Source organism: Crassostrea angulata, chromosome 10 (genome assembly GCF_025612915.1).
Source record: "Crassostrea angulata isolate pt1a10 chromosome 10, ASM2561291v2, whole genome shotgun sequence".
NCBI classification, from domain to species: domain Eukaryota; kingdom Metazoa; phylum Mollusca; class Bivalvia; order Ostreida; family Ostreidae; genus Magallana; species Magallana angulata.
Window position 1 is genome coordinate 37,245,917 of NC_069120.1, and position 25,141 is coordinate 37,271,057.

Below are 25,141 nucleotides of genomic sequence, written 5' to 3' on the forward strand. Positions count from 1 at the left end.
TTTACATAGTTAAATCAACCATGCAAATTTGAATAATACTGTTATTTACATAAACATGTGACCTGCTATAAAAACCTTAACCTCCTCCAGGGTCGTAAACATATGGCTCAGATCTGTCAAGTGAATAAGTATCATAAGATGCAACACCCATGCTAGTTTGATGAAGTTAGGACAAGTAGTAACTTAGATATGGTCATCAAAAATGTTAACCTCCTCCAGCATCTGAATAAAAGTAATAACTTGCATACAGGACCTGCTCTATAAATCTAAAGGTCTGAGGTTTAGCATAAGCTTCCCCCGACTTTGTCTCAGAGGGCTAAACATGGAGACTTGACCAGGTCTTATTATAAGATTCATATACCAGATACCGGTAAATACGGATGAATATTTGCAAAATAGTGAAAATACATGAACAATTTGATAGTTCATTGGGCAATAGAAGTAATGTTCAATCATGAAATATTCAACATAAAATTAGAGAATTTTAATTTAAGTTCAACACTTTATTCAAGATATTTCACAATACACAGTTTAACTGGTCTACATATGCGATAAGTTTGGCACACATTTTGATGTGACACCATGCTAATTAACGACATCAGAATACTGCAAAGACTGCTCTATTAGTTGTTTTTTTTTATCATAAGATAACACACAAGAAGAGGAGAGAAAATCTGGCACATTTTAAATTGAACACTTGTGGATATAGTCCTGAATCAAAACCAACATTTCTTGTTCTTTCTTTCACATACAATTTCTAATTTGGTTTACTCTTTCTTTTTTTACAATCAGAAAAAAACACCTATCAGCCAGCTGAGTAAATTGTTTTAAAACATTCATCAAGTTATCACACACAAATATTAACAAATTGAATTCATATTCAATAAGTACATGTACCCCATTTACACAGATCTTCTGACTTTAAAATTGACCTAAAGTGACATAATCACCCATAAAAAAGAAGGAAAAAAAATAGAAATGCACTGTAGCTATCAATAACCTTCCCTCTTGTTAATATTAAGTCACAAAGTTGTTTACCCATTCATAAGAAAACAATTGCAGGTACAGTTAAATACAAATCATACAAGTATTTAAAGTAGTACGACTTGTAACCGGTTTGATTTTATATAACTGCTTTTGATATCTTTAAACCAAGCTCCTACAACCATTACATACCAAAATTAATAGTAACAAAAATGATATTTCAATTTAAAATGTTAACACTGTATACAGGGAAATATTCGTCCCCTTTTTTCGCCCCCGTTTGCCCTCGTTGTCAGCGGGCCAATTTAAAACTAAGCTGGTTTTAATGTCTTAAATAATTTCTCTTTAAAAACTACTATGTCTGGGCGAATTCAAGATGGGGCGAAACTGTATGCAAATGAAGAAAAGCAAAAATAACACAGGGCGAAAATAACACGGGCGAAAATAACCCTATATACAGTATGTCCACTTCAACAGTACAACAGAATGTTACATTTTAATTACCAGTATATGAAATAAAATGTATTCATTTTGATCTCTCCAATATCAAACTCCTGCCAGTAACAAAACACAATATGTTATTATTTTTCAGTTAAACAAAAATGAAGGTTCCTGATGATTAAGTGTCCAAAATAAACCCTTCATAAATGTGTTTTCCCATGCACAATTTTTTGGATAATCATCTCAGCATAGTAAAAATTACTTCAAAAAAAAAAAAGGTTGCACATTCACAAAGAACAATTTAGCTCGGGCATCAATGAGGCAAGTGAGCAGAGACACGCATAACTATGTTAAACTGTATATGAATATAGTACCATCCATTTTTACAGTAACAAATAATCTTAAGTCATGGACAAAACCTAATATATTAGTTTGGCTATTCAAAATGGCTTACATGCAATAAGGGGGAAAATTCCAACCTTTCCTTAATATTGATCCCTTTTTGGAGGAAATACATTGGAATATAGATAACTTAAAAACAGGATGAAATTCAGTCCAAAAGATGTGTAAATTCATTAATTAAATAAATTAAGCTTTTTCATTGGGTCAGAAAGAAAGGTTTTTGGTAATGATGAGGGAGGAATTAAAACATTCGTTGTTCAAATTACAAAGCAAATGAACAGCATATCACAGCAAACAAGACAGGATCAAAACATCCCCTGGAAAAAAACAAACAAGGTCCCTGCTTGGTAAAGACACAAGATACAAGCTCTCCAAATTCTACACACAAAAACATGCACACATGAAAAAAGAGAAACCATTTTTTAAACTGGTGCACATCCTTTCTAAAATCACAAATATTCAAAACAATACAGCCTCGATAAATGGCGAAATTCAGCTGGAATATTTCTTGTTTTAAACTAAGGCATCTGTGTGAAAATAAAGGTGATATGACAGAACAAATCAATTAATACTTTTATCTTCAATATCTGAGGTAGCAGAGGGCCTTTATTTTCCTTTTTCCATTCCCCCCCCTGATAGATATAAGCAGTTTGCATTCTGATATCACAGTAGATTAATCATCAATTAATATCTAATTGAAGGAAAGACATCTCCGCTCACAGATTTTCTTTCTTCACATTCATACTGAAGCCTTAAATACAACAGTACTTAGGAGGAATTTTCATTGTTTGCTTTTCCTACTTCATTAAATAAACTTATTTTTCTAACTGACCCTTTTTTGAAATTATCCAGTAAACATTTTTCAGTAAACATCTTTTATACTCTATCATGAAGAAAAATATAGAGTATGAAATTCTAATTTCAGTATTTCATTCACATTCAGGGAAAAAAACAAACTGGCTGTTATTCAACTTGCAACCAAAAAATATATGCCAAAATTGGACAAAATTAACTTGCTTTAATTCAGAAGTCTTAACTACTAGTAATGCTCAAGAACAAATCTTGCGTTCTTAAAAACTATGTAATCTTTCAAATTGAGAGTGGTCTGTTAAAAAAAAAATAATTGGAAAGGGATTACGTCACTGGATAAAACAATAGAATTTGTGCTTCAAAGTTTCCTTGATCAAAATAAGAATTCATTTCCGGATAGTTGACCTAACAAACACATGTAGTTCTTACAAATTAAAAATAAACTTCATATCTGTGTATTTGACAATCTCTTCAATAAATAAATACTGTAACAATATATATATTACAATTAGTTTGTACACAATATTCACTTTACACAATTAAATCATACATAGTATTCCTAATATTAATTCAATCATACATCACAAAAACAGACACTTTCATTCTTATATATAAATGCATGTCAACAAAAGCATTCCATGCTTTCAGCACTTTTCAATTTTCTTATAGAGAAATTGGAAAAATTCATTTACTAGTATTTTCCCATCACTTATAAAACATGATGCTATAAGATGACAAAAAGCATATAAAAGTTGGAAAACATTTTTGGCAAGAAAAACAAAACCAAACAAACAAACTAGACTGAAAACACTTTCTATTAGCTGTTAATTCACAACATGCACCATTACAGTAACCTTACAACAATTAACAATAACACTCTCTCTCTCTCTCTCTCTCTCTCTCCTCTCTCTCTCTTTCTCTCTCTCTCTCTTTCTCTCTCTCTCTCTTCATGTCCTTTAGGCTCACAAGTACAAAAATCTTACAAGTCACGGGGTTAACATTAGGAAACTATCTAGCACTATTCTTAATGCAAACATTACAACATGAGGATGAAGTGCTCAAATTAGCAGAACACCATTAATGTATGCACCCTTTTTTTCCTTTTAGCATTTTTTGTTCAGTTGACATGGAGACAACATTAAGTACAATACAATCATGTGAGAATCATTTCTTTAAAACAAATTGTCTGTGCATGTCCAAATTATGCAGCTTTTACAAACTTAAACATAAGCTTATTGCTTATTATTATATTTTTTTCTCCAGTTAGTGTCATGGGCCTTATTGAACCATTGGTTAACCAAACCTTGTATATAAAATTTCAAAGTGAGAAGGAGAATTAACTTTCCACAGAAAAATGAGTTAAACAATGAAAGACATATTCTTTCTTCTTCAAATCTTTTTGTTCACGAATAAAACAAGAACAGATGACCAATTAGCACACCAGTACTTTTCTGTAAATTTGCAGAAATAACAAATGAAAAAAAAAAAGTTTAACAAAAAGCCCATTTCACACATAGAGAAAAATGACAACATATAGTTTTCCCTGTCTCTAGTTATGAGATCAAACACAGTCTGAGCAACAAAAAAAAAAAAGAGGCATGACAAATAATAAGTCTGATATATCACTACAAGTCATGCCAGGCACAACCCATATTCCTTAATAATCCAGATCTGTTTTTGAATTTATATTATGTCGATTCCATTGATCAGCTGTTCACGTCAATTTCCTTGAAATGTAAGTGTTATATGACTAGCAACTGAACTGTTACAGAACAATGATGGATATAAATGTACTAAAATATAACGGATAATCTGTGACTATAATACTATTTGGATGCTACGAGAAAGACAAAGTTATGGACTAAACTTAGTCCCCCTGGGGTCACCCCCGCCGTCATTGCTGGTACTCCAGAATCTGCTTGTGATAAAACAGTAAGTACCTGCAAGGGAAAAAAAATCAAAAGATTATAAAATGTCAGAACTCAGTCTTAATTTGAAACAAGGGCACCGCTAAGCGGAGCATCCCCTCGCGACATGAATTATTGTGTGTTGGATGCATTTTTTAGGAATATACAAAATGTAATTAAGTAGACCAAATTGTACTAACCCTCCATTACTACAAAAAGTTTTTTTTACCTGTTCTAGATCTAAATCCAAAAAAATATCAAGTTGTTGATTTGAACTGCTTACTTTCACTTTAGTTTCACATAGGGGAGCGGAAGTAGTTATTGTCAAGTCCTACATAAAATTTCTTTTTAAAATTGTGTTATTTTAAAGATATATTAAAAAGTATTCAACTAATGGACTTGAAAATGAAGAGGATTTGTCGTTTTACCATGCCAAATACGTGTACGAAGTTTGATAAATATCCATGCAAGGGTTTCTTCAAATCTTTCTTTGCGCGAGGGGATAATAAATCAAAAGTTGATTCAAAACTAATTATTAGAGTATAATAATTTTTAATATGGGTGCAATTATTTGCCTTTTGTATCCAAAAAGTGGGTTTTTTTTTTAGATCAATTGATTACAAAAATAGAACATGTTTTTAGCAATTCAACATTTGCCTTTGAGAATGTAAAATTGAGCAAAAAATATAGCAACCTGCAGAAAAACCCAGAATACTAGTTTGTTCAAAATTTTGTGCATTTCAAATACTAACAGGAAAATACATGTATAATTGCAAAGTTGAAATTTTAAAAAAAAGATTAATATCTTTTTTATGAAAGTAAATAGCCATGTAATGAAATATTTCAATTTTATAAAATCTAATGCTCAAAATCAATTAATCATCTTTTAAAACTCTAAATTAAATACTGTGGAATCATTTAATTTTGTCGGGCCCAATTTTCTTGTATTGTCAGTATTATGCTGATTCCTGGAGATGTAATATCGTGGATGCGTCGTTATTATTATTACTATTAACATAATTACTATCATCATTAGTTTTCCTCTAGGACGTAAATTCATGGGTGAGGGCTACCCACAAAAATTGAGCCACCACAAATTCTAATGATTTCACAGTATTCACTAACTCTTACCCTTCGCTTTTCAAAACTTCATTGAGCGTGGCTTTGGTGATCAGGTGGTCATCACATTTGAACCACTGATCCTTGTGCTGGCGAATGAAGCAGGTGTAGTGACCGCATTCAATTGTACCCATATGGTTCACAACAGCAAACAATGAATACCTGCAACATAATACACTGAGACTGAAATATCTATACATATATATACATATCAAACCAATAATGCATCTGGCATCTGACTTAACTGTAGCCGCATGGACTGGATTTTAAACATTTATTGTTTTTCAGGGGTGGAATTCAAACTATTATGAATTTCAATGTAAGAGAAAACCTGCTTTTAATATAATTGCAGAATTTTATAAGAAAAGGTTTGGGATAAATCAATACAGGGAAATATGTAATGAAAAGTATACCCACAATGCACATTTTGAAACTGAATGTATTAATTGTCAAACACTGCAAATTTAATCTTTGACGGAAAACACATTAAAACATGTACATAATATACACTCTAGATTCTTTTATTGCGATCATTTTTTAAATGAATGAAATAGACTGCAGCAGTTATTTATATAATTAAAGAGAAGATAGCAACCAAGGCTTACTTATTATCACATGAAAGACCTTTGGCAGATTCCTGTACAATTTGATTCCTGTAGCCATTGGTATTGTTTCTGGAGGAGGACATAAACGGCGTCATGTCCAGTTCCTCGGGGAATGATACAAAAGTTGAGATCTTCTTGTGGAGGCCTGTTGAGTGCTCGAACCTCTGCAAAACATGTAAAAACTGAGTCAAGAGGAAAGCAGTGTCATATAGATAAGAAGTTGATATTGGCAGTGATGCAGATTACATTTGCTTTGACTGTTGGTTCAACCATTCATTTTCAGTTGACAAAGGAATTCTTCAAATCATTCATGTATGGTAATTCACAAAATATTCCACTTTCTACATGTAAGAATGTTCAATACACCTTGCTTTTTATTATTTAATATTTTTTTTTTTATTTATTTATTTTTTTTTTGGGGGGGGGGGGGGGGGAGTTGAAAGGGATGAAATATGTGTCATAATAATAGCAGACAGACAATCAATGCTTATCATACATATAACCATCTAACTTTTTAACAAAAAATCAAATTCATGAAATGTTAATTAACATCAAAAATGTTTACAAACAAGAAGAAATGGTGGTGGCCAGTAAAAAATGAACAAGCATATTTCAGTGCTAGAGGCCTTTTCAAACACCAAGAAACCAGCAGCAACAAACCTTGAGGTGAAAACAGGCCACTATAGGCAGCTTCTTCATAGTCAGCTGTTTGGTTGACTCCTGATAACTGTGGCAGGTGCTACACTTGATCTTCGCAGAACTGCCCAAGTGCTCAGGCTTGGTAAATCTACAAAAGTAATTTAAAAAGCTCGGTGAATGAAAACAAACTTAAACCAATTAAAAAATAAATAAATGCTGTTTCATATAGGATTTTTTCACACGAGATTCTTCTCATCCTAATTGCCATCTATATTCACATTTGTTCATACGACTTTGTGCCTCTGTATTCTACAAACTAGCAAGTTTCAAATGAATTTCAAAATTTCATTGAGGAATCAATACCGTGAAATCATAGGTGTGATTTTTATGGAATGCTATTTTTTTTTTGTAGTTCTGGGAGGACGGAATTTAGTGGATTGGCTTTAAAAACTTTTATATCACAATTTTTCGAGTATGTAAATTTGTACTTTAGTGGGAAAATGGTACCCATCAAATTTATTTAATTTGTGCCACTACAAAATCTAATGAGACCTCAGTCAATCATCTTACCGTTTTAAGCAATCTAACAATGAGGTAGGTTCATATGTCCCTGGACTGTTTGAAAAACCTGCAAAAACATACAACAGCTTTTGTGTAATTTGTATACACTGGTTAACACTGAACTAAATTATTCTCATTGCAACAGCTTGTAAACACACTTAACAGACAAAGGTTCACTATGTACAGAAGTTCAACATAAATAATATTGATGAAATTTAGTTTACGTTCATTGAAACAAGGCAGCAGTATAGACTAAAGCTGCATTAGAGATACAACTTGAAAACATGTTATCAACCCCCCCCCTCCCAAAAAATGACTATTTTGTTCTTTGACACAGATGATTTGCTCACAATTATAATTTCCCTCTTCTACTTTACTAGTCAGTAAACAATAACTTTGAAAGACAAAGATTTATACTCAAACTGATTGAATACTGTTGATTCTTTATTTTAAGCGAGTTCTTAATTTCGCAATTCAATCATTTTTCATCAAATTGCGAGAATATAAAATCATGAACGCCAAATTTTTATCACATATAGTTTCATTTAACTTACATCTGTCTGAAAAAAAATAAGCGAGAATTTAAAATCTGCGAGATGTGCCTCTCGTAGATTTTAATCAGATATTAATTCCTCTTGTTTAATTAGGAATCTACAGAGTAGTCACTGTGTACCTGAACTTGGAGATGAGCTGGAGTTGTTAACATTGAGGAGAGCGTTTGGTATGGGGGCTCCTGGTCCCAGATCTAGAGATATGTCCCATATAGGGTCTATCGTGGTCGACACGTTACTGCAAGACAGACGTTTATGCACTTTGTTAAACCACAAATCAATGTACTTCAAATTCCTACCCCCTTTTTTTTTTTTTTTTTTTTTTTTTATTAAATGGTAACGACATTCCACTGGTGTATCAAAATATTATAAATGTGTCATTTATGCATGCTACATTTCATAATACATGTACAATTTACAATTACATACATGTTTATGTATATTGTGTATATAATATGTAATTTTAACTATATATTCTTTTCCTTTTTATAAACAAATTGGTATAATAGTTTAAAACTATGTCCATTTTCTTGATTTTTTGCATCTTTTTCTTAGTACATGTACTAATGATTAAGTTAAGTACCAATTCTTATTCTACATCAACTACCCAAAAATGTTCTAAATTAAATACATATTCTACATTAAGTCCACATTTATATTCTAAATCAAATGCCTATTCACATTCTATATTAAGTTCCCTTTTACATTCCAACTTTAATACATATACAAAATGTATTCACAATCTTTATTAAGTTCCCTCTTAATACATCAAAGGTAAAGTACTGTTGAGAAACTGACTACAACAAAGGAGTATGTGCGGTATTATGCATATTTTGCCCCCAAAATTAATGTTTTTTAAAAAGCTTCAAAAATAATGTAGAGGATAGTTCAAATCATATCGGAAATAAGTGCGTAAAAAGTTGTCACCACAGTGATGTCATTATGTAGAAATTACGTCATGAAGATTGTCTTATTTGCCAAAATATGGGTGTTTTCCGAGGGTTTTTCGACTGGGAAACATCGAGCGCAGGCTTGCTCAAGTACCATTTTTCAGTATGATGTGTATATTGATATAAGGAAACACATTTCTTAAAATCGTACTTGAGCAGGCCTGCGCTCTATACTTCCGAATGCAAAATATAAAGGAAAAATGACAATATTTTCATTTGTTTGCAAAATTGCGCGAATTTGGTCATAAAGGTGACGTCTGTACAATGATTAATGAAGATTTGATTTTCATAAGACACTACTTAGAAATTGGTTAAAACTGGGGACAGATATTCAACCATTCCAAATATAGTCCTTTGGTACAGTACAGGTAAGAAATTAACCATTTTAAATTTGGTACAGTACAGGTAAAAAATTAACATTTTCATATTTGGTACAGTACAAGTAAGAAATTGACCATTCCAGATTTGGTAGAGTACAGGTAAGAACTTGACCTACTTGCACTCCTGACAGGTGACATCAGACTGTAGGCCCCCTGTGAAGATTTGGTCAATGATACAGTTACAGTGATGGGGGTTCCCTGATGTCATTCCATTCCTTCCTGTAAAGATTATTCAAGACCATCTATACATTAATTAAAAATGTTTTTTAAGATTTGAAGTAATTCACCAGTATATGGTAACATGAATACATATTAAGTTTATGTACTTTTTTTCAATGAAGGGTGCCTGTCATAATGATATTCAAAGACAACAGAAAACAGAATCTTTGTAAATAAACATTATATGACAGTCAAGAAAAAATCTGCTAAATCAAAACCTCAATCCTCAATTTGTTTTTCACAGTCAAACTTGTGAATACCACATAAAAACAGTGGTTATAATGTGTATAGAACCAATAAGAGAATTTTGTGTAGAAAAATGTTGGGATGGATAATTCTTCAGTTGGGTGTTTGTGGGGATGGGGTCGACATTTCTTTTTTTTTTTTTTTTTTTTTGGGGGGGGGGGGGGGGGCTGGGATTGGATATGTGTAAGAATCTTTGACATGCAGATTTTCATAATATCAGAGTATACAAACTTGTAGTTGTGTTGAACATTTCTTAATTCTTATTATTAGGTAGCCTAAAATTCAACAATTGCACATGCATTCTGATTTATCTAAAAAAAGCAAGCAATTTAGTTTTTATTAGGATAAAATCTGATCTCATGCCTAAAAGAAAAATTAAGTCTGCTCGAAGATCTTCATGCAGGAACATAAATTCAAATTTAGGAATTTCAAAAAAATATTAAATTAGAGTCTTATTGAATTTGTGTTATCATCAAGACAATTATAACATTTAAATATTTTGTGCAAAGTCTGCATGTGTTTAAAAAATGGTTCTCCACTTGCAAAGTTCATCTATTATAAATTAACAAAGTATACACATCGTACAGTATTGCATTTAAACAGTAAAAGATATTATTTTACATATATCATAGATAAGAATATATTAAATTCAGTAATGCAAAAACAACACAAATAAACTTTACCCAACACAAACAAAAATACATCTGTACCACATTGAGTTTATGGACTGGGTAATATCTAAAACATGTTGCCACTCTTACATACCCTCTGTAACCATGGGCCAACTCATTTTACCCCCCCCCCCCCCCACAAAAAAAAAAAAATTTTAAATTGTGTTAATATAAACATGTAACTGATTGATCACAAGATCAAAGTTGTTTCCTATATCCATGCATATGGCAATAAAATGGTTGAATGTGCCAGCACTTGACATCATGCGGCAAAGCTTCAGAAAACAAACCTTTAGTTTTTTGGCATAAGATAAAGATCTGACAACATTTGGTCTATCAACCAAAAAACATGGCAGATGCAAAACAATTAACATAAAGGCATAAAATATTACCGTAAAATAGGCTATTTACCCTGGTGGTAAAGTACACATTTTCAGGAGTTGAACAATAAGCGTGGGTATTAAATATGCACATACGAGATTTACCCCCATGCAAGTTTCAATTTTTCATACCATATGCTCTGAGGTATTTTCCACTGTTTTAAGCTTACTGCGTAATTAGTGTACATTTTCCCCAGGCATACATGTACATAACCATTTTACAATTTTAACATCTGTGAAACTGAAAAAAGTTCAATGAGCTGGTCCATGGTGTCAGTAAGCAAATGTAAATATATGGTTTAAATAATTTCCTTAGAAAGTATAATGGTACATTATTTTACATTGCATAATCTAATACACATAGACATTCAAAGAATCCAAGACTGTTCATGCACTGACAAAACATTTATCATGCACTTACCAAAGACAAATGTAGCCAGAATCACAAAGGTTACATGGTACATGAAATCATGCATGAATTACATGTACAGGTATTGTGTACATGAGTGATGTATAAATGGGTACATATGCATGTTCATACAATCTTGTATTCCCTCTTTTTTTTTCAAAGCAATCATCTTAAATCTCATTTTCATATATTCAGAACTATACAAACTCAGTAGAATCTATTTCAAAAAAGTTTTTTTTTTTAACCTAGAACAGGCTCAGATAAGGACTTAACCTAGGCCATAAAACAACAAAGAGCTCACTTTTGATCTAAGTCTCACTTTCACACTATAAATTACTTTTGTAACAGTGAGATTTTAAAGGTCAACAATGAGCTTGCCCAAGTTTTCTTGGCCCCTAACCCTTAAGAGAAAAGTAAAAAATGTTGCAGAGACTAGAACAGAAGCAAGACTTTGAAGAAGGGAAGATACAAGCCTGTACAAACCTGTGAAGAACTTGTTGATGGATAAACACTTATTATCGGAGTAACCTTTACAATGTCGATGCAGCACGTCCAGCGCTGCGATCAAGAACTCGTGAGCATCCTGTTGTTCGTATCCTGCCAGGTGCCGAGCATTGGTCCAGACCAAATGTAATAGACGATATGGAATATGGGGAGTTCTATTGCCAGAATAAAACTACAAAAGAAATAATATTAAAATACATGTACATTTGTACCTTTCGTTCCTACAACACAATAGTGTTGACTTTTTCAACGGAAACAAAAATCTGTTAAAAGTTTCTCAGATAAACTCTCATTTTCAACAAATAAATTTTATGTTACATATATTCTGCTTGACAGTGAGTAAGTGAAATTTTTTTCATGATTCTAAGAATTGGTGATGAATATTTTGTTTTTATATTGAGCTCCGCTCCACTCAAGAAATATACCTCCTGGAAAAGTCTTGCCATTTCACAAACAAGACATTGTTGTGCTTCTACTGAGGTCATTTGACAGTTGTGCTTGTCAGCAAGGAAAAAATCACGTAGCACCGGGGTATGTATCAATGATTGCACAATACAGTTCATAAAACAGGTATTTCCTAAGTTGATTAAACCTCTCAAACCTGAAAAAAATAGAAATCAGACCGGTACTTATTTCCAATGCAACTTACTTTCAAAATGATGCTGGAAAAGACCAGATATTGAGATGAAATCAAAATTAAATTCATTTTACTTTCACTTAAATTGGTCTTACAACAAAAATATATAAAACAGAGAAATTTGTTCAATTAATATATCTTTTATCTTTTTATTTTCTACAAACAAAATTGATCATCTCTGCATATGTTGGATGTTCATTATCAAAAACATGCAATATTATCACTTTTATTCTCAATGATTAAATGAAATAAGACATTAAAATACATTGCTTGAACATATATTCTTACCTATAGTTGATTTATTTTCAACTTTTCTTCTCTTGGGGTTCTGCCTTAATATTTCCACTTCAACCTCTGTTGGCTCCCAAGCTATGAAATTGTATGATTTTAATCCTGTTTTGATGAAATAATATTACAATAGAAAGGAAGTATATAAGATGCACCATAATCTTAAACAGAAGTATGTAAAAATTTTAATTTTCTTACAGTTTTCATAAAATATTTTTATTTAAATCTTTATGATGGTAATGTCTAATAAAATTATGCTAAATAATAGTACAAACGATGGTCAAACCTAATGATTTGGCAGCTTTTTCATTCTGAATTTGAGCAATGCTTTCAAGCTCTTTGTCATAGACATAATCTCCACATTCAAAGCAAAATATTGTTCCATAGGTCATGTCAGCAGCTGTGAATTGAGTATAATAACACTCCATTCATTATAAAAACAATAATGTTTATTAAATTCCAACATATAATTATGAGAGAGAGAGAGAGAGAGAGAGAGAGAGAGATACCTAAATTGTGGTTTTTTGAAAAGGCATGCTCATGTATATGTTTAGTTGTATAGCAGCCAAAATAGACACAGTACAGGCAGGCATGTAGTCTGAAGGAAGGGAAGCGGCAGGTGTGGCACACCCCTGACTTGCCCTGAAAGAAATTTAAAGAAATATGAGATTTGATTATTTCCTTGTTGTTTTCATTAAACGCAATATCATAAAACATAATCATTAAAATAATAAATAACTTAAATTTCACTTCTTTCAGATGCACTTAGTATAACTAAAGTTATTGTGCATTTAAATCTAAAAATAAGACAAGCAATGGGATTGTCAAAACAAACAATACACCTTTCTTCGTCTAGCATTATCCGAAGAAGCAGCGATAAAATATGCATGAATTATTCGAAATTGGTTGGTTCCATATTTAGACTTATACTCTGTAATGTGTCCACAACTTGTCATAGTCATAATAACGTGTCCACTTGATTGCAAGTCCCCAGTTTCATTTTTTGAAATAACAGCTTTCTTGTCTCGACAAAAACCTGACAAAGATTATGCGCAGATGAGGCCCATTCTGTTCTACTTTACGCATGGTACAAATTCCGGTTCCGCCAGTGCTACGCTGAATGTTTAGTCACCACTGTTGTGGCATAATATTGGTAATTCTGTCCTGATACCTAGCTTTTTAGACAATTTTTTAAAACATCAATTGCAAATTTATCTGCAAGCATAAAGAATCGTGTTTTGCTGGAACAACAAACTTTTCACTTTTACTTTCAAAATACAGTTATGCATTTGTACTTTCGGTTTATCTTTTGACATGTGTCCCTGTCATGAGTGATTTCAAGAGTATGACAACACAATTGTATGTCTACAACATCAATTACAGTTTTAGACTTGTAAATAAAATACATTGCTTTAGCTACTTTTACATACATGTATGTAAATATTGTGAAAATGGAAAAGCACACACTGTAACTTGGCAGTCATATAATTATCTAATTTTATTCTTTGTTTCAGGGTTTCTTAGATTTTTTCTTTCATTTACTTTAAGAAAACAAAATAGGGTAAATCATGTCCTGGGAAAAGATTTTAACCATCATTGGCTGCCCATTAGGACTGCTTTACATTCTAAAGATCATTCTGTCTCACAGAAAGAAGCAGAATTTGAAAGGGAAAGTTGTCTTGATAACAGGAGCCAATTCTGGATTGGGGAAAGGTTTGTTAATGTTTGTAATTTTGGAAGAAAAAGAATGTCTAAAACTACTGTACATGTGGGATGAAATCTGTATTTCATAATCCCCATATATCAGGTACATTGTACTTTTCTACTTTATGTTGAATCATTAACATCATAGTGGTAAATATCCTGATGTAAACAAGTACAGATTTGCGAAGATGTAATTGGTGGATCACAAGATGCCATATCTAGTGATATTTCTATAATAAGAATAAAAAGGTACATGTATATTATTTATATTTGTTGGAATGTACATTCCTATTTCTGATTACTTTAGATATTGTAGATTCCATTGTAATCTGCATATTCTTGATTTTTATAAAGCTGTAAGCATTCTAAAATAAATGTTATGCATGTAGCTAATAGCTACAGAAACATGTAGGGATTAAAAAAAAATATTATACAAATATAAAATCACATTCTTTCAAATTGATAAAATTCATGATAAGAAAGTAATCATTATCTGTTTCAGCATGTGCTGTTGCATTCCATCAAGCTGGTTGCAAGGTTATTTTGGCAGGAAGAAACAAGGGGGAGTTGGATAAAGTGAGAGAAGAAATTACAAAGAAGCAGGTATTATAAATGTTTATAATTCTCAGGGTTCTATACTATCCTTAGCCCCATAAATTATATATTAATTTATTTCAAAACAAAAGAATTTTACTTTGGTATCCATATGTTTTTAATTAGAACAGTAAAGAAAATTTGCCCCCCCCCCCCCCCCCCCCCCCCCCCCCCCCGAGTAAATCAGTTAATGGAAAATATTAATATGAAATTACAAGATTTGTGTAAAATTTCTTGAATTACATGCAAAGGACTATATTTGGTATAGTTTAAAGGGGCATGGTCGCGATTTTTGGTCAAATTCTACTTTTATGTTTTTAGTATTTACAATGCTTTAGAAATGCATTTTTAATGATCAAATAAAATTTGATAGTCATTCAAAATGTAAACAAACGCTTTGTTTACATTGTGAAGAATTTCAAGCTCTGTAACTCGCTTATAACTCAACAAATGACACTCAAATTTCGGTTGCCTATTAAAAATGCCTTTCTGAAGCATTGTAAAAATTAAAACTAGAAAAATAATTTTTGACCAAAATCGTGACCATGCCCCTATAATATCTGCCCCCAATTTTAACCAATTTTTAAATAGTCTTGTATCAAAATCAAATCTTCATAAACATTATACAGAGGATGTCTATCACATGAATCATCAACCAATAGCTGTTCATCTATAAAGTCACCAAAATGGGCATAATCCCCATAATTTTGCAAGCCAGAACAAAAATATTGTCATTTTTATGCCCCCTTTCAAAGAGGAGAGGGTATATTGCTTTGCTGCTGTCTGTCGGTCTCTCACACTCAGAGGGTCCACCAACAGTTTTCGTTTTTTTCTCTGCAGAGGATATTCATATTGAAATGAAAAATAGTACACTGATTTATCATGATAATATCTATGTCAAGTTTGATTTTTGGAACGATTAAGCAATTTTCGACAGAGTTTTTTTTTTTTAATTACCAATTTGGTATACAGATTATTAAAATAATATTTAGGTCAAGTTTAATTTTGGGTACTATCAAGCAATTTTTGACAGAGTTGTGTGCCTTTGACTAAGAAAAATTTCAATTATTTGCAGTTTCTGATATTTCCTTTGCTGAGGTTTCAATTATTTGCAGTCTAGGGTCATTTTCTTACCAGATGTTTCCAAGGGAGGTGGGCATAATTGTTTTACAAGAATCTTTTGTAGCCCCCTAATTTTTCTGTTGATAGTATAGAGCACATTTCTGCTCGAGCACAATATTTATGCCCCATTCAAAGAAAGGAGGGCATATTGCATTGCTGCTGTCCATCTGTCTGCCTATCGGTTGGTTTCCGTTCATTTTCTTTGCAGAGGTTGCATATATTGAAATGAGATTTAGTATACTGATTTATCATGATAATGTCTAAGTCAAGTTTGATTTGGGTTACAAAGAGAAATTTTTGACAGAGTTATGCCCCTTTGACTTACAAAAATTCCATTGACGGTATTTGCAGTTTCCATTCATTTTCTTCGTGGATGTTTCCAAGGAACGGGGGCAAAAGTGTTTCACAATCATCTCTTGTTTCATGTTTTTCTCCCTATAATTATGCACCTCATGATTAAAAATGGTTCTTATAAAGCAAGCATGTGCTCCATGTTTCCCAGTTAAAAAACCATCAAAAAACACCCATGTTTTGCTCCAAAACACTAATTTATCAAAATAAGACAATCTTAAGTCATTTATACATTATGATGTCACTGTGGTGAGCACCTTTTAAGGACTTATTTTTGATAAGATATCAACTATCTTCAACGTCATTTTTAAAGCACTCTTTGGAACTTTAATTTTTGGGGGCAAGAAATGCATAACACTACACATAGGCATTAATTTTTTTAATACCCCGGTATGATTAGTTCATAAAACAATAAATAGAAACCAGTGTATAAGGTGATTCTTTCCATTTCTTGTAGGTGCCAGGTTCATTCTCACCAGAGATTCTTCTGATGGATCTTATGAACTATAGCAACATGAGAGAAACGGTCTCCAAGGGATTGAAACTTTTTGGACAGGTTGATATCCTCATTAACAATGCAGGGATCAGCTACAGAGGGGAGATAAGCAGCACCCAGATACAAGTGGATGAGAGATTAATGGCAGTTAATTATTTTGGACAAATTGCATTAATCAAAGGTAAAAAAAAAAAAAAAAAAAAAAAAAAAAAAAAATTCAGATTGCTTCTTCTATGAACATGATGAAAGTAAACAAGTTTCACATCATTTGTTACTTAGTAATTCAGTCAGCAGCTTTAAATGCACCCTTTGATTTCAATTTTGCAGAAATTTTACCTCACATGAAGGAACAGGGAGGTGGATCAATTGTAGGCGTCAGCAGTGTACAAGGGAAAATCACCATTCCCTATAGATCAGCGTGTAAGTACTAACATGCTCATACATTGTTTTGCGAACACTTTGACAAAAATCATCAATTAAAAATTTCACAGTAGGCACCCATACCAAAAAAAGTCATACAGAGTCATACCTTTTTTGTAACTAAACTGGTAACTTAAAGCAGGGTAAAGTAAGCAAGAATCGCAGAGGAAATCTGCATTCACAAAGCTCCGACACAGAAACAGACACTCATTCCGGAAAGTACTGTATTTAAATCCTTATTACCGGTAGAATCTCAACAGCCTCAATTGAAGTTGCATCAAACTGTGCTGTCTTCAGGGCTTAAATTGAGAAAGCCTAAGAAAAATAATTGACAAGATTTCATAAACTTCATCAAGAAGAATCATAAGTGCATAAAATGATATGTTTGAAAATTCATTAGGGCCTGTTCTAAGTTAGCATCACACTAAAACATTTTATGGAACACTTTGGCATTTCATGATAAATCTACTAGTGTAGTTCATGTACATGTACCTCATACAATTTCATATAAAAGGAATATATTACCCGTACCTGGATTTGCATCCTTTTTCTGACATTCTAAACTTATTCAAAGTCATTAAAAAAAACTTGTTAGGAATCATCGGGAAGGAAATCATAACATGTTTTGTTAAAAACAGACATTTATGTAAATATTTCATGACCTAGCTGCATCCTATTCATATTATGTTTCTTATCAAATACAAGTACATGTTCATTGTGATGCATAAAATCTATATGTACATGTAGTAGTGTTCCGACTCATTGTTTCAGTGTACAGTTGTAACTTTTTTCAGCAATTTAGTGTTGTAATTCGATTATTTTATCCAGTAATGCAATTGCTATTACCTGACTATGTCTTGATCACTTTGAGAGAGAGAGAGAGAGAGAGAGAGAGAGAGAGAGAGAGAGAGAATATGAATTTAAGTCAGAGAATAAACTATAGGTAATGCAGATGAACAAATCATCATTAATAGTTTTAAACTGGCAAAAATTAAAGTTCCATATTATACAGTTGTTGAGTGGGGTAGAGGGCAACAGTTGATCTGTCCAACAGATCAACTGTTGCCTGAGACACAGTCAACAACTATTTTGTTATACCCCTTCTACTCAATAACATGTTTTCGTGGAATGTGACGTCACCGGTCAACAGTCTTTTTTAACAGACAATTTTAACTGTTCCAATATAACAGTTCCAGTCCAACAGTCAAAATGCTGGACTTTTTTTGTATAGAGTTATGTAGTAACTGTTTTACAGGTGTATAACAATTATATTAAATTCTTATATCGATGTAACTATAAAGTTTTTTGAAGTAAGACTTTTGTTATTTTGACTGTTGACAATTGAAATGCAAACAAATGGTAATTTAATGAATTTAGATATAATGGTTTATTGAAAAGACAATGCAGGCAGTAGCTTAGTGGAAAAAATAAAACAATGGCAGAAAAAATTGTTCCAAGTTAAAGGATGTTTCACACTGAGCATTTTGAGGAACAAAAGTTTTTATATCAAACAGTCAATTTGGGAAGATTTGTCATACTTTGATTAGAATATTAAGACCTGTATTTCAAAGTTTCTCAGGACAGTTTCTCATTACTCAGTTCAAATAATCAGTACAACCTTTAATATTTTGGCATTATGTCATTTTAATAATATGTTTATAGATATCATTGTCATGATCGGCCAAAGCAATTTAATGTCTCTTCAACGTTACATCAATATACATGTACTTGGATAAAATAGACCTTAATTTATTTAATGATAATTTGTTCATCTGCATCACATATGAATAACTCCATTAGCACTCACTCTCTTTTTCTCTGAAGAAAATGCCTATGGAAAGCTTTTATGTAGTTTACGTGAATTTATTTATTTGTTAAGGTGCATTTGTTTATTTTGCATTTAAATTCTATTTACATTGGTATAAATCTTATGAACTAAATGTATGTATTTTATTGAAACCTATTAAGTAGGACAACTAATGGTAAAAATCTTGTATGCAACTATAAAAAGGTTTCTCATTTTCAAACTACAAATTTTGCACACTGTCAATTTTTCCAGATGCAGCCTCAAAGCATGCTTTTCAGGCATTCTGTGACACACTAAGGGCAGAGGTTTCCAGTGATAATATACATGTCTGTGTAGTGAGCCCAGGCTATATTCAAACCAACCTATCCCAGAATGCAGTGTGTGGAGACGGATCAACATACAACAGTAAGAAACTGTAAACATATTACATATAGTGTATATAATTTTTGGCAGATATTGGGTCTTTTAACAAATATAAAGCCTTGATTTGATATTAGCGCATTTCTGATAGTATTTTTTTATACCAAAAAATATACCATATGCATTGTACAGTTGAACTTCGATATCTCGAACACTGATATTTCGAATACAATGGATATGTCGAGGAGATTTGTAAGTCCCAACCACTTTTTAAAAAATTATTTTACCCTCGATATCTCGAATACCTGGATATCTCGAAGTTTTTAAACAGTCCCATCTAGTTTTTTGACTGTATTTACATGTAGCCATGTCCGTCAATATAGACTAGTAGAATTTGCTTTTTGCCTGAATCAGTGAGTAAATGCTAAATAGAACACACAGCCAATTGTAATGTGTTTACAGTAGAATCAATTCTGATCAGTTTTGAACAGATAATATTTCTGTCTCAAAAATGTGTCTCTATATATTTAAAATTTCAACAAATGTTTTGTAGAGATGGACAGCACAACAGCTAGTGGAATGAAGCCAAGTTTTGTAGCCCACAAAATATTACAAGCAGTGAAATATAGAGAAGATGACATTGTTCTAGCTCCCCTTCTACACAAACTTGTGATATTAATCAGAACATTTTTCCCTTCTCTATTCTTTCTAGTAATGAATCTTAGAGCAAAGTCTGGTAAAAAAGAATTTTCAAAATTAAAGAAATCATGATTATATATAAATATATAGAAATTTATTTAAGAAAAATGCTTGTTCTTTCCTCGTGTTATTAGCTTTCTTTTGTAATCAATGGTAATTCTTTTCAAACTATTCAATAGCTGCAGGTCTGTATCTCCCGGTCTGAAAAAATTTGGATGGACGACCTGGGAGCTACAGTGCCACCCATAGTAAAAATCTGCAATTTACAGCGCACAAAAAATTGTGCTAGATTTGGACTGATTAACCTCATTTTCACACAAATACTGTGAAAACAGTTAGTACCATTAAAATTTTCAGGCAATTTACTGCTGAAATCATCACTTTACTTGCCTCAGACTTTCTCATAAACATGCTAACCGACCTCGGAAAATGAAGTATATTAATTTACGTCGAGATCGAGAGTCGCCATTTTCACGTGTAAACAAACTGCTCCACTTCACTAAACGGGATTGGTGATGGTGTTTTTAAAAAAGAATATCAGAGGCAAGTGAAGTGACGATATCTGTAGTAAAATGTCCAAGGAATGTTTTGGAATCAAATATTTTTACAAAATGTGTTTGGAAATGAGAAAAATCAGTCCAAAACTAGCGCAATTTTTTGTGCACCGTAAATTGCAGATTTTTACTATGGGAGGCACTGTAGCTCCCAGGTCGTCCATTCGAATTTTTTCAGACCATGAGCTACAGACCTGCAGCTAACTATTCAATACATTACAAAGTATTATTCAAGGCTCAGGTGTGAAATTTTTACAGTTGTTTTATTTATTTTGCAATTATTATATAGTAACAATAAAACAAGAATCATCATGAGTAGTACACACTGTACACTTTGTAAGCACAGAGTAGTATGGCCGAGATGGACACAATGTTTTGCAAATATTTCCGTCGACTGTCATCTCTTCGAACAAGAATCACTTGTGACGTCGAAGTCAAGTCTTGCAATTGCAGTCTTTGGACTTTTCTGATATTTGTCTCTAACTGATATTTGCAACAAGGATCGCTGGCCCATGACACTGCGTACACACCGGCGGTGAGAAAGCTGGCAGCAGCAAGGGGAAATGAGAACAGATCCTTTTGGAAATATCCAGTAGATAATGAAATGACACCACTAACAACAGAAGCTTTGTGGAGGAAATTTCCCATTTTAATCCAAGAGGCAGTTTCATTTCCTAGTCTATAAGGCTCAATGATTATGTGTTTCACCTGCATTGCTAAAGCTTTTTCCAACTCCATTTCGACATCTTCTTGATTATTATCATCTGTGTAGTCATGAACAATATAATAACTTGGGGTGAGGCGCTTTGACATGTTGATGGTTCCAATAAACTAAAAGAGATGGTTAATTTTTTATTAAAAAGAAACACGTTATACACGTTATTAAACTGTTAAATTCTGCTTTTTACTATTGACAAGACCAATTTCATCAGTAAGTGAAATTAGGTTTACCTATTAGATTTTTAACAATTCATGAGAAAATAGTTCTACTTGTAAAGCAATACTATTTGATAATGAATGGATATCTAACAATTAAAGTAGACTCTGATTCAGAAAAGCGACCAGAAATGCCAAAACTGACTTAAAAACGTAAAGATTCCATACGATAATCACGATAGCATTCTTTTCCATTTATCTATCTTGTACTTATGATACATGTGTTTAAGGGTTTTGAAAGTTATTAATGAAAAGTAACTCACTATTTTCAAGTACGAGATTAATTCCAAACTTTTTACCGGTGTTTCTCAACTTTTGTCTTTTGAAAATGTTGTCATAATTCTTCCTCCTTTTAAAAGAGAGCGCCCTGTCAAGAGAGGCAACTCTAATCAGCTGTTAAGTTACATTATTTAAAAAAAAATCGTAAGATAATTTCACGTGCATTAATATTAATGAATTAACATGAAATTTAATTTGCAACGAAAAATTAATATTTCATCATAAAAAGTTTTAAAAAGAAATTGTTTTCATTTTAAATGTTACCATCTTCAACAGTGAGCAAAATATCAATATTTTTCAGTTCATTTCCTCATACTGACAGTAATGTGACGAATTAAGCAATATTTTTCTCGAGATTATAACATAGTGAAAATAGCTCAATTTTTAACTGGGGTTTCTAAAGGAAAAATCCGACGGCTGCCAAAAGGGTACCCTTATTGTACAAATAGCTTCTCCTAGAGTTTTCAAGGAAGTTGTTCCATTGTACATATATCAGAGGTGTGCATATTGCTGGGATTTTGATGTATAATAATTTATAATAAAAACAAGAATAGAATTCCAGGGTCCCCCGCCGGTCAAGCAGTATACTAGTATCGAGTCTATCGACCAAGGCTGATTTAGGAACTTGACCAAGGTATTAGTGGTATAAACATTTGGTATAAATTAAATGAAAATCCGTCAAAATTTGTAGGCATGAGCGCGCTTACAAGGTCAATTTTTGGAGAAAAAAAACGGAGTCATTATTGTGGTCAAAGTCTCATAACTCCAACAAAAAGTATTGACCAATGCTGATTTTCGAACTTGACCAAAGTATTAGTGGTATAAACATTTGGTATAAATTTAATGAAAATCTGTCAAAATTTGTAAGCATGAGAGCGCTTACAAGGTCAATTTTTGGATAAAACGGAGTCATGATTGTGGTCAAAGTCCCATAACGCCAACAAAATGTATCGACTAATGCTGATTTTCGAACTTGACCAAGGTAATAGTGGTATAAACATTAGGTATAAATTTAATGAAAATCCGTCAAAAGTTGTAGGCATGAGAGCGCTTACAAAAAAGTGTGACGGACGCACGGACACACGGACGCACGGACCCACGGACACACGGACCCACGGACGGACGGACGCCCGGCATTTCTATGTCCCCGCTCCGCGTTGCGGCGGGGGACAAAAAAACCAGCTGTTGAACTTACCCATTTTTGACAAAATATTACATATATGGTACCCTTATTGTACGGATAACTCCTCCTACAGTTTACATTCATTCATTCATTCATTCAATCTTTATTTCCCCCTTGCGGAGATTTCATGTTGTAAATTACAATATATAAAGAAAATCAGTCAATCGTACAAAAATAGGAAATAATTGTGAAGACAACGTATATACATATATAGTAAGGAAAATATTTATAAATTGTTACATTTGCTCTAAGAATAATAGAGCTCTATTGTAACATGCTGCTGCACTACATGCAAATTTTGCGCAACTGCAGATACATTTTTTCTTGTTTTCTTTATCTAATAATGTTGTGGGTTCAAACCCCCCGAGCAAAATATAGTATAAAACTTCATCTCTTAGCTATGAAAGCTCTACATATAAATGGACATCAAATTTATTGATTAAACTGTTGTAAAACGAATCCCTAACAAAAGCTGTGGATGGACACCCCAATACAGCATGCTGAAATTGGTTGCTGTAAGTGCATTGACATATTCTGCAGTTTTGGTCTATATACACGGGTGGAATGGTCCAGAGTTTTGTTAGTGATCTAATAAATGGAATTTCATCAAATGAAAATTCAAATTTCCAGAGTCTGATAGGAGAGACTGTATTGTGAAAAACTTTAAACTTTCAGTTGTACATAAATCAAAGATGTGCATAATGCTAGGATTTTGATATCTGATTATTTCAGAAAAAAAAATACCAGCTGTTGAACTTGGTTAATTTTTGGCAAAAATTTTGCATATGGAGTATCATATTTCTCTAAATAGGTAGTGCTCATCAAGTCAATTAAGGGTTGACAAATATATTATGGATACTGTTCACAAAAAGAAAACCCGGTTTGTTGTCACATTGACAGCTTTTCTCTTGTAGATTAAAATAATTAAGATCGATAAATTCAGATGAAGATAATTTTTTTGTAAAAAGCAATAGCGAGTTATCCTTCGTTTGTAAGAATATAGGATGAAAACATCCGCTTTCAAAATCACTGGACATTATTTGAGAACAGCGTCTCTTAATTAATATAATTATCTTCAAATAAGTGTTTATCATGAATACAAAAATTAAAAGTGTTTCGGTAGATGAAAACAAAAATAAAAAGTGTTTCGGTAGCGTAAATAACGAATTGATCGAGCACCCCCCCCCCCCCCCCCAAAAAAAAATAAGAAAAAAATTGCAGATCATGAACGCACCTGTCCCAAAAATTAAGGAGAAACAAATCTTGATTAAATATATAATGAATTACGTCGGATAAACACCCACTTATTTAATTAGGAACTTCTGTCGGTATAACGAAGCAAATCCATATATACTATAGTATGTGCTAAATGATCTACATGTATTACAAGCATCTGGTAGGCTTATATAAATCGAAGTGGGTTAGCATTCTGCGGTGGTAATATTCTGGTTAATCAGACGTGAAGTTTTGTTGATACGGTGGAAATTATTTCTTAGAGTACAGATGATTGCTTCAGAGGCAACTTTTTTTTCATTCAAAATAGAGCAGAAGTACGTGCATGCTTTTTGAAGCATAAAGGGGTTACGAGGTTACGTTAATGGGTCGAAAAAAAGGTTAGGCAATTAAAAAGAAAATATATATTAATGACAGAGTTGAAAGATTACACATTCTTTCGCTTCCTCGCAGAGACTAAAATTAGAAGGAAAGATGAAGCTGTAGGGATACTATTAAAAGCTTTTGATAAAACTGGATTAAAAATTTCGTTAATTTTATTCTGATATCGATATATCTGTTTTTTCAAAAATCGTTTTTTTTTCTTTTGTAGTCATGCTCATTGCACGGGGAAAAATGAAACACACACAGCAAAAAATCAATGATGGATTCTAAATTTACTGTTAGATTATTTATCTTTTTAAAAATGGCATATCGAATA

The 25,141-nt window shown here is 32.4% G+C and overlaps 3 protein-coding genes across 7 annotated transcripts; 1 reads left to right on the forward strand and 2 right to left on the reverse strand.

Moving 5' to 3' along the window:
- Positions 1 to 482: 482 nt before the first annotated feature.
- Positions 483 to 13,766, reverse strand: LOC128165142 (ubiquitin carboxyl-terminal hydrolase 22-like). 3 transcript variants are annotated; one of them, XM_052829386.1, is made up of 13 exons: positions 13,546 to 13,766; positions 13,213 to 13,345; positions 12,990 to 13,103; positions 12,704 to 12,784; positions 12,204 to 12,379; positions 11,758 to 11,950; positions 9,466 to 9,568; positions 8,142 to 8,257; positions 7,478 to 7,535; positions 6,929 to 7,055; positions 6,269 to 6,432; positions 5,676 to 5,825; positions 483 to 4,577 (listed from the first exon to the last, which is right to left on the reverse strand). In XM_052829386.1, the coding sequence occupies exons 1-13, from the start codon at positions 13,663 to 13,665 to the stop codon at positions 4,532 to 4,534; spliced, it is 1,581 nt and encodes a 526-aa protein (XP_052685346.1). In that variant the 5' UTR covers positions 13,666 to 13,766; the 3' UTR covers positions 483 to 4,531. The 3 variants fall into 3 exon arrangements, with proteins under 3 accessions (XP_052685346.1, XP_052685347.1, XP_052685345.1); XM_052829387.1 differs by having other exon boundaries at positions 11,803 to 11,950; positions 12,704 to 12,808; XM_052829385.1 differs by having other exon boundaries at positions 12,704 to 12,808.
- A 13-nt stretch (positions 13,767 to 13,779) lies between these two features.
- LOC128165150 (dehydrogenase/reductase SDR family member 7B-like) lies at positions 13,780 to 20,909 on the forward strand. Of its 2 annotated transcripts, none has more exons than XM_052829394.1 (7): positions 13,780 to 13,856; positions 14,252 to 14,416; positions 14,910 to 15,010; positions 16,932 to 17,151; positions 17,298 to 17,390; positions 19,450 to 19,602; positions 20,111 to 20,909. In XM_052829394.1, the coding sequence occupies exons 2-7, from the start codon at positions 14,272 to 14,274 to the stop codon at positions 20,326 to 20,328; spliced, it is 930 nt and encodes a 309-aa protein (XP_052685354.1). In that variant the 5' UTR covers positions 13,780 to 13,856; positions 14,252 to 14,271; the 3' UTR covers positions 20,329 to 20,909. The 2 variants fall into 2 exon arrangements, with proteins under 2 accessions (XP_052685354.1, XP_052685353.1); XM_052829393.1 differs by having other exon boundaries at positions 13,792 to 13,856; positions 14,218 to 14,416.
- Positions 20,910 to 21,054: 145 nt separating this feature from the next.
- On the reverse strand, positions 21,055 to 22,130 carry LOC128165152 (transmembrane protein 11, mitochondrial-like). 2 transcript variants are annotated; one of them, XM_052829396.1, is made up of 2 exons: positions 22,010 to 22,130; positions 21,055 to 21,641 (listed from the first exon to the last, which is right to left on the reverse strand). In XM_052829396.1, the coding sequence occupies exon 2, from the start codon at positions 21,621 to 21,623 to the stop codon at positions 21,120 to 21,122; it is 504 nt and encodes a 167-aa protein (XP_052685356.1). In that variant the 5' UTR covers positions 21,624 to 21,641; positions 22,010 to 22,130; the 3' UTR covers positions 21,055 to 21,119. The 2 variants fall into 2 exon arrangements, with proteins under 2 accessions (XP_052685356.1, XP_052685357.1); XM_052829397.1 differs by having other exon boundaries at positions 22,046 to 22,117.
- Between the last annotated feature and the right edge of the window lie 3,011 nt (positions 22,131 to 25,141).

Excerpts from the sequence above, each read along its gene's own strand:
- LOC128165142 (XM_052829385.1), bottom strand. The coding sequence starts at position 13,665 with ATGACTATGACAAGTTGTGGACACATTACAGAGTATAAGTCTAAATAT. Across the intron at positions 12,809-12,989 it reads AAAAGCTGCCAAATCATTAG|GATTAAAATCATACAATTTC; the intron begins GTTTGACCATCG and ends TCATCAAAACAG. Across the intron at positions 7,536-8,141 it reads CAGCTCATCTCCAAGTTCAG|GTTTTTCAAACAGTCCAGGG; the intron begins GTACACAGTGAC and ends ATGTTTTTGCAG.
- LOC128165150 (XM_052829394.1), top strand. The coding sequence starts at position 14,272 with ATGTCCTGGGAAAAGATTTTAACCATCATTGGCTGCCCATTAGGACTG. Across the intron at positions 15,011-16,931 it reads AAGAAATTACAAAGAAGCAG|GTGCCAGGTTCATTCTCACC; the intron begins GTATTATAAATG and ends CATTTCTTGTAG. Across the intron at positions 17,152-17,297 it reads ACAAATTGCATTAATCAAAG|AAATTTTACCTCACATGAAG; the intron begins GTAAAAAAAAAA and ends TCAATTTTGCAG.
- LOC128165152 (XM_052829396.1), bottom strand. The coding sequence starts at position 21,623 with ATGTCAAAGCGCCTCACCCCAAGTTATTATATTGTTCATGACTACACA.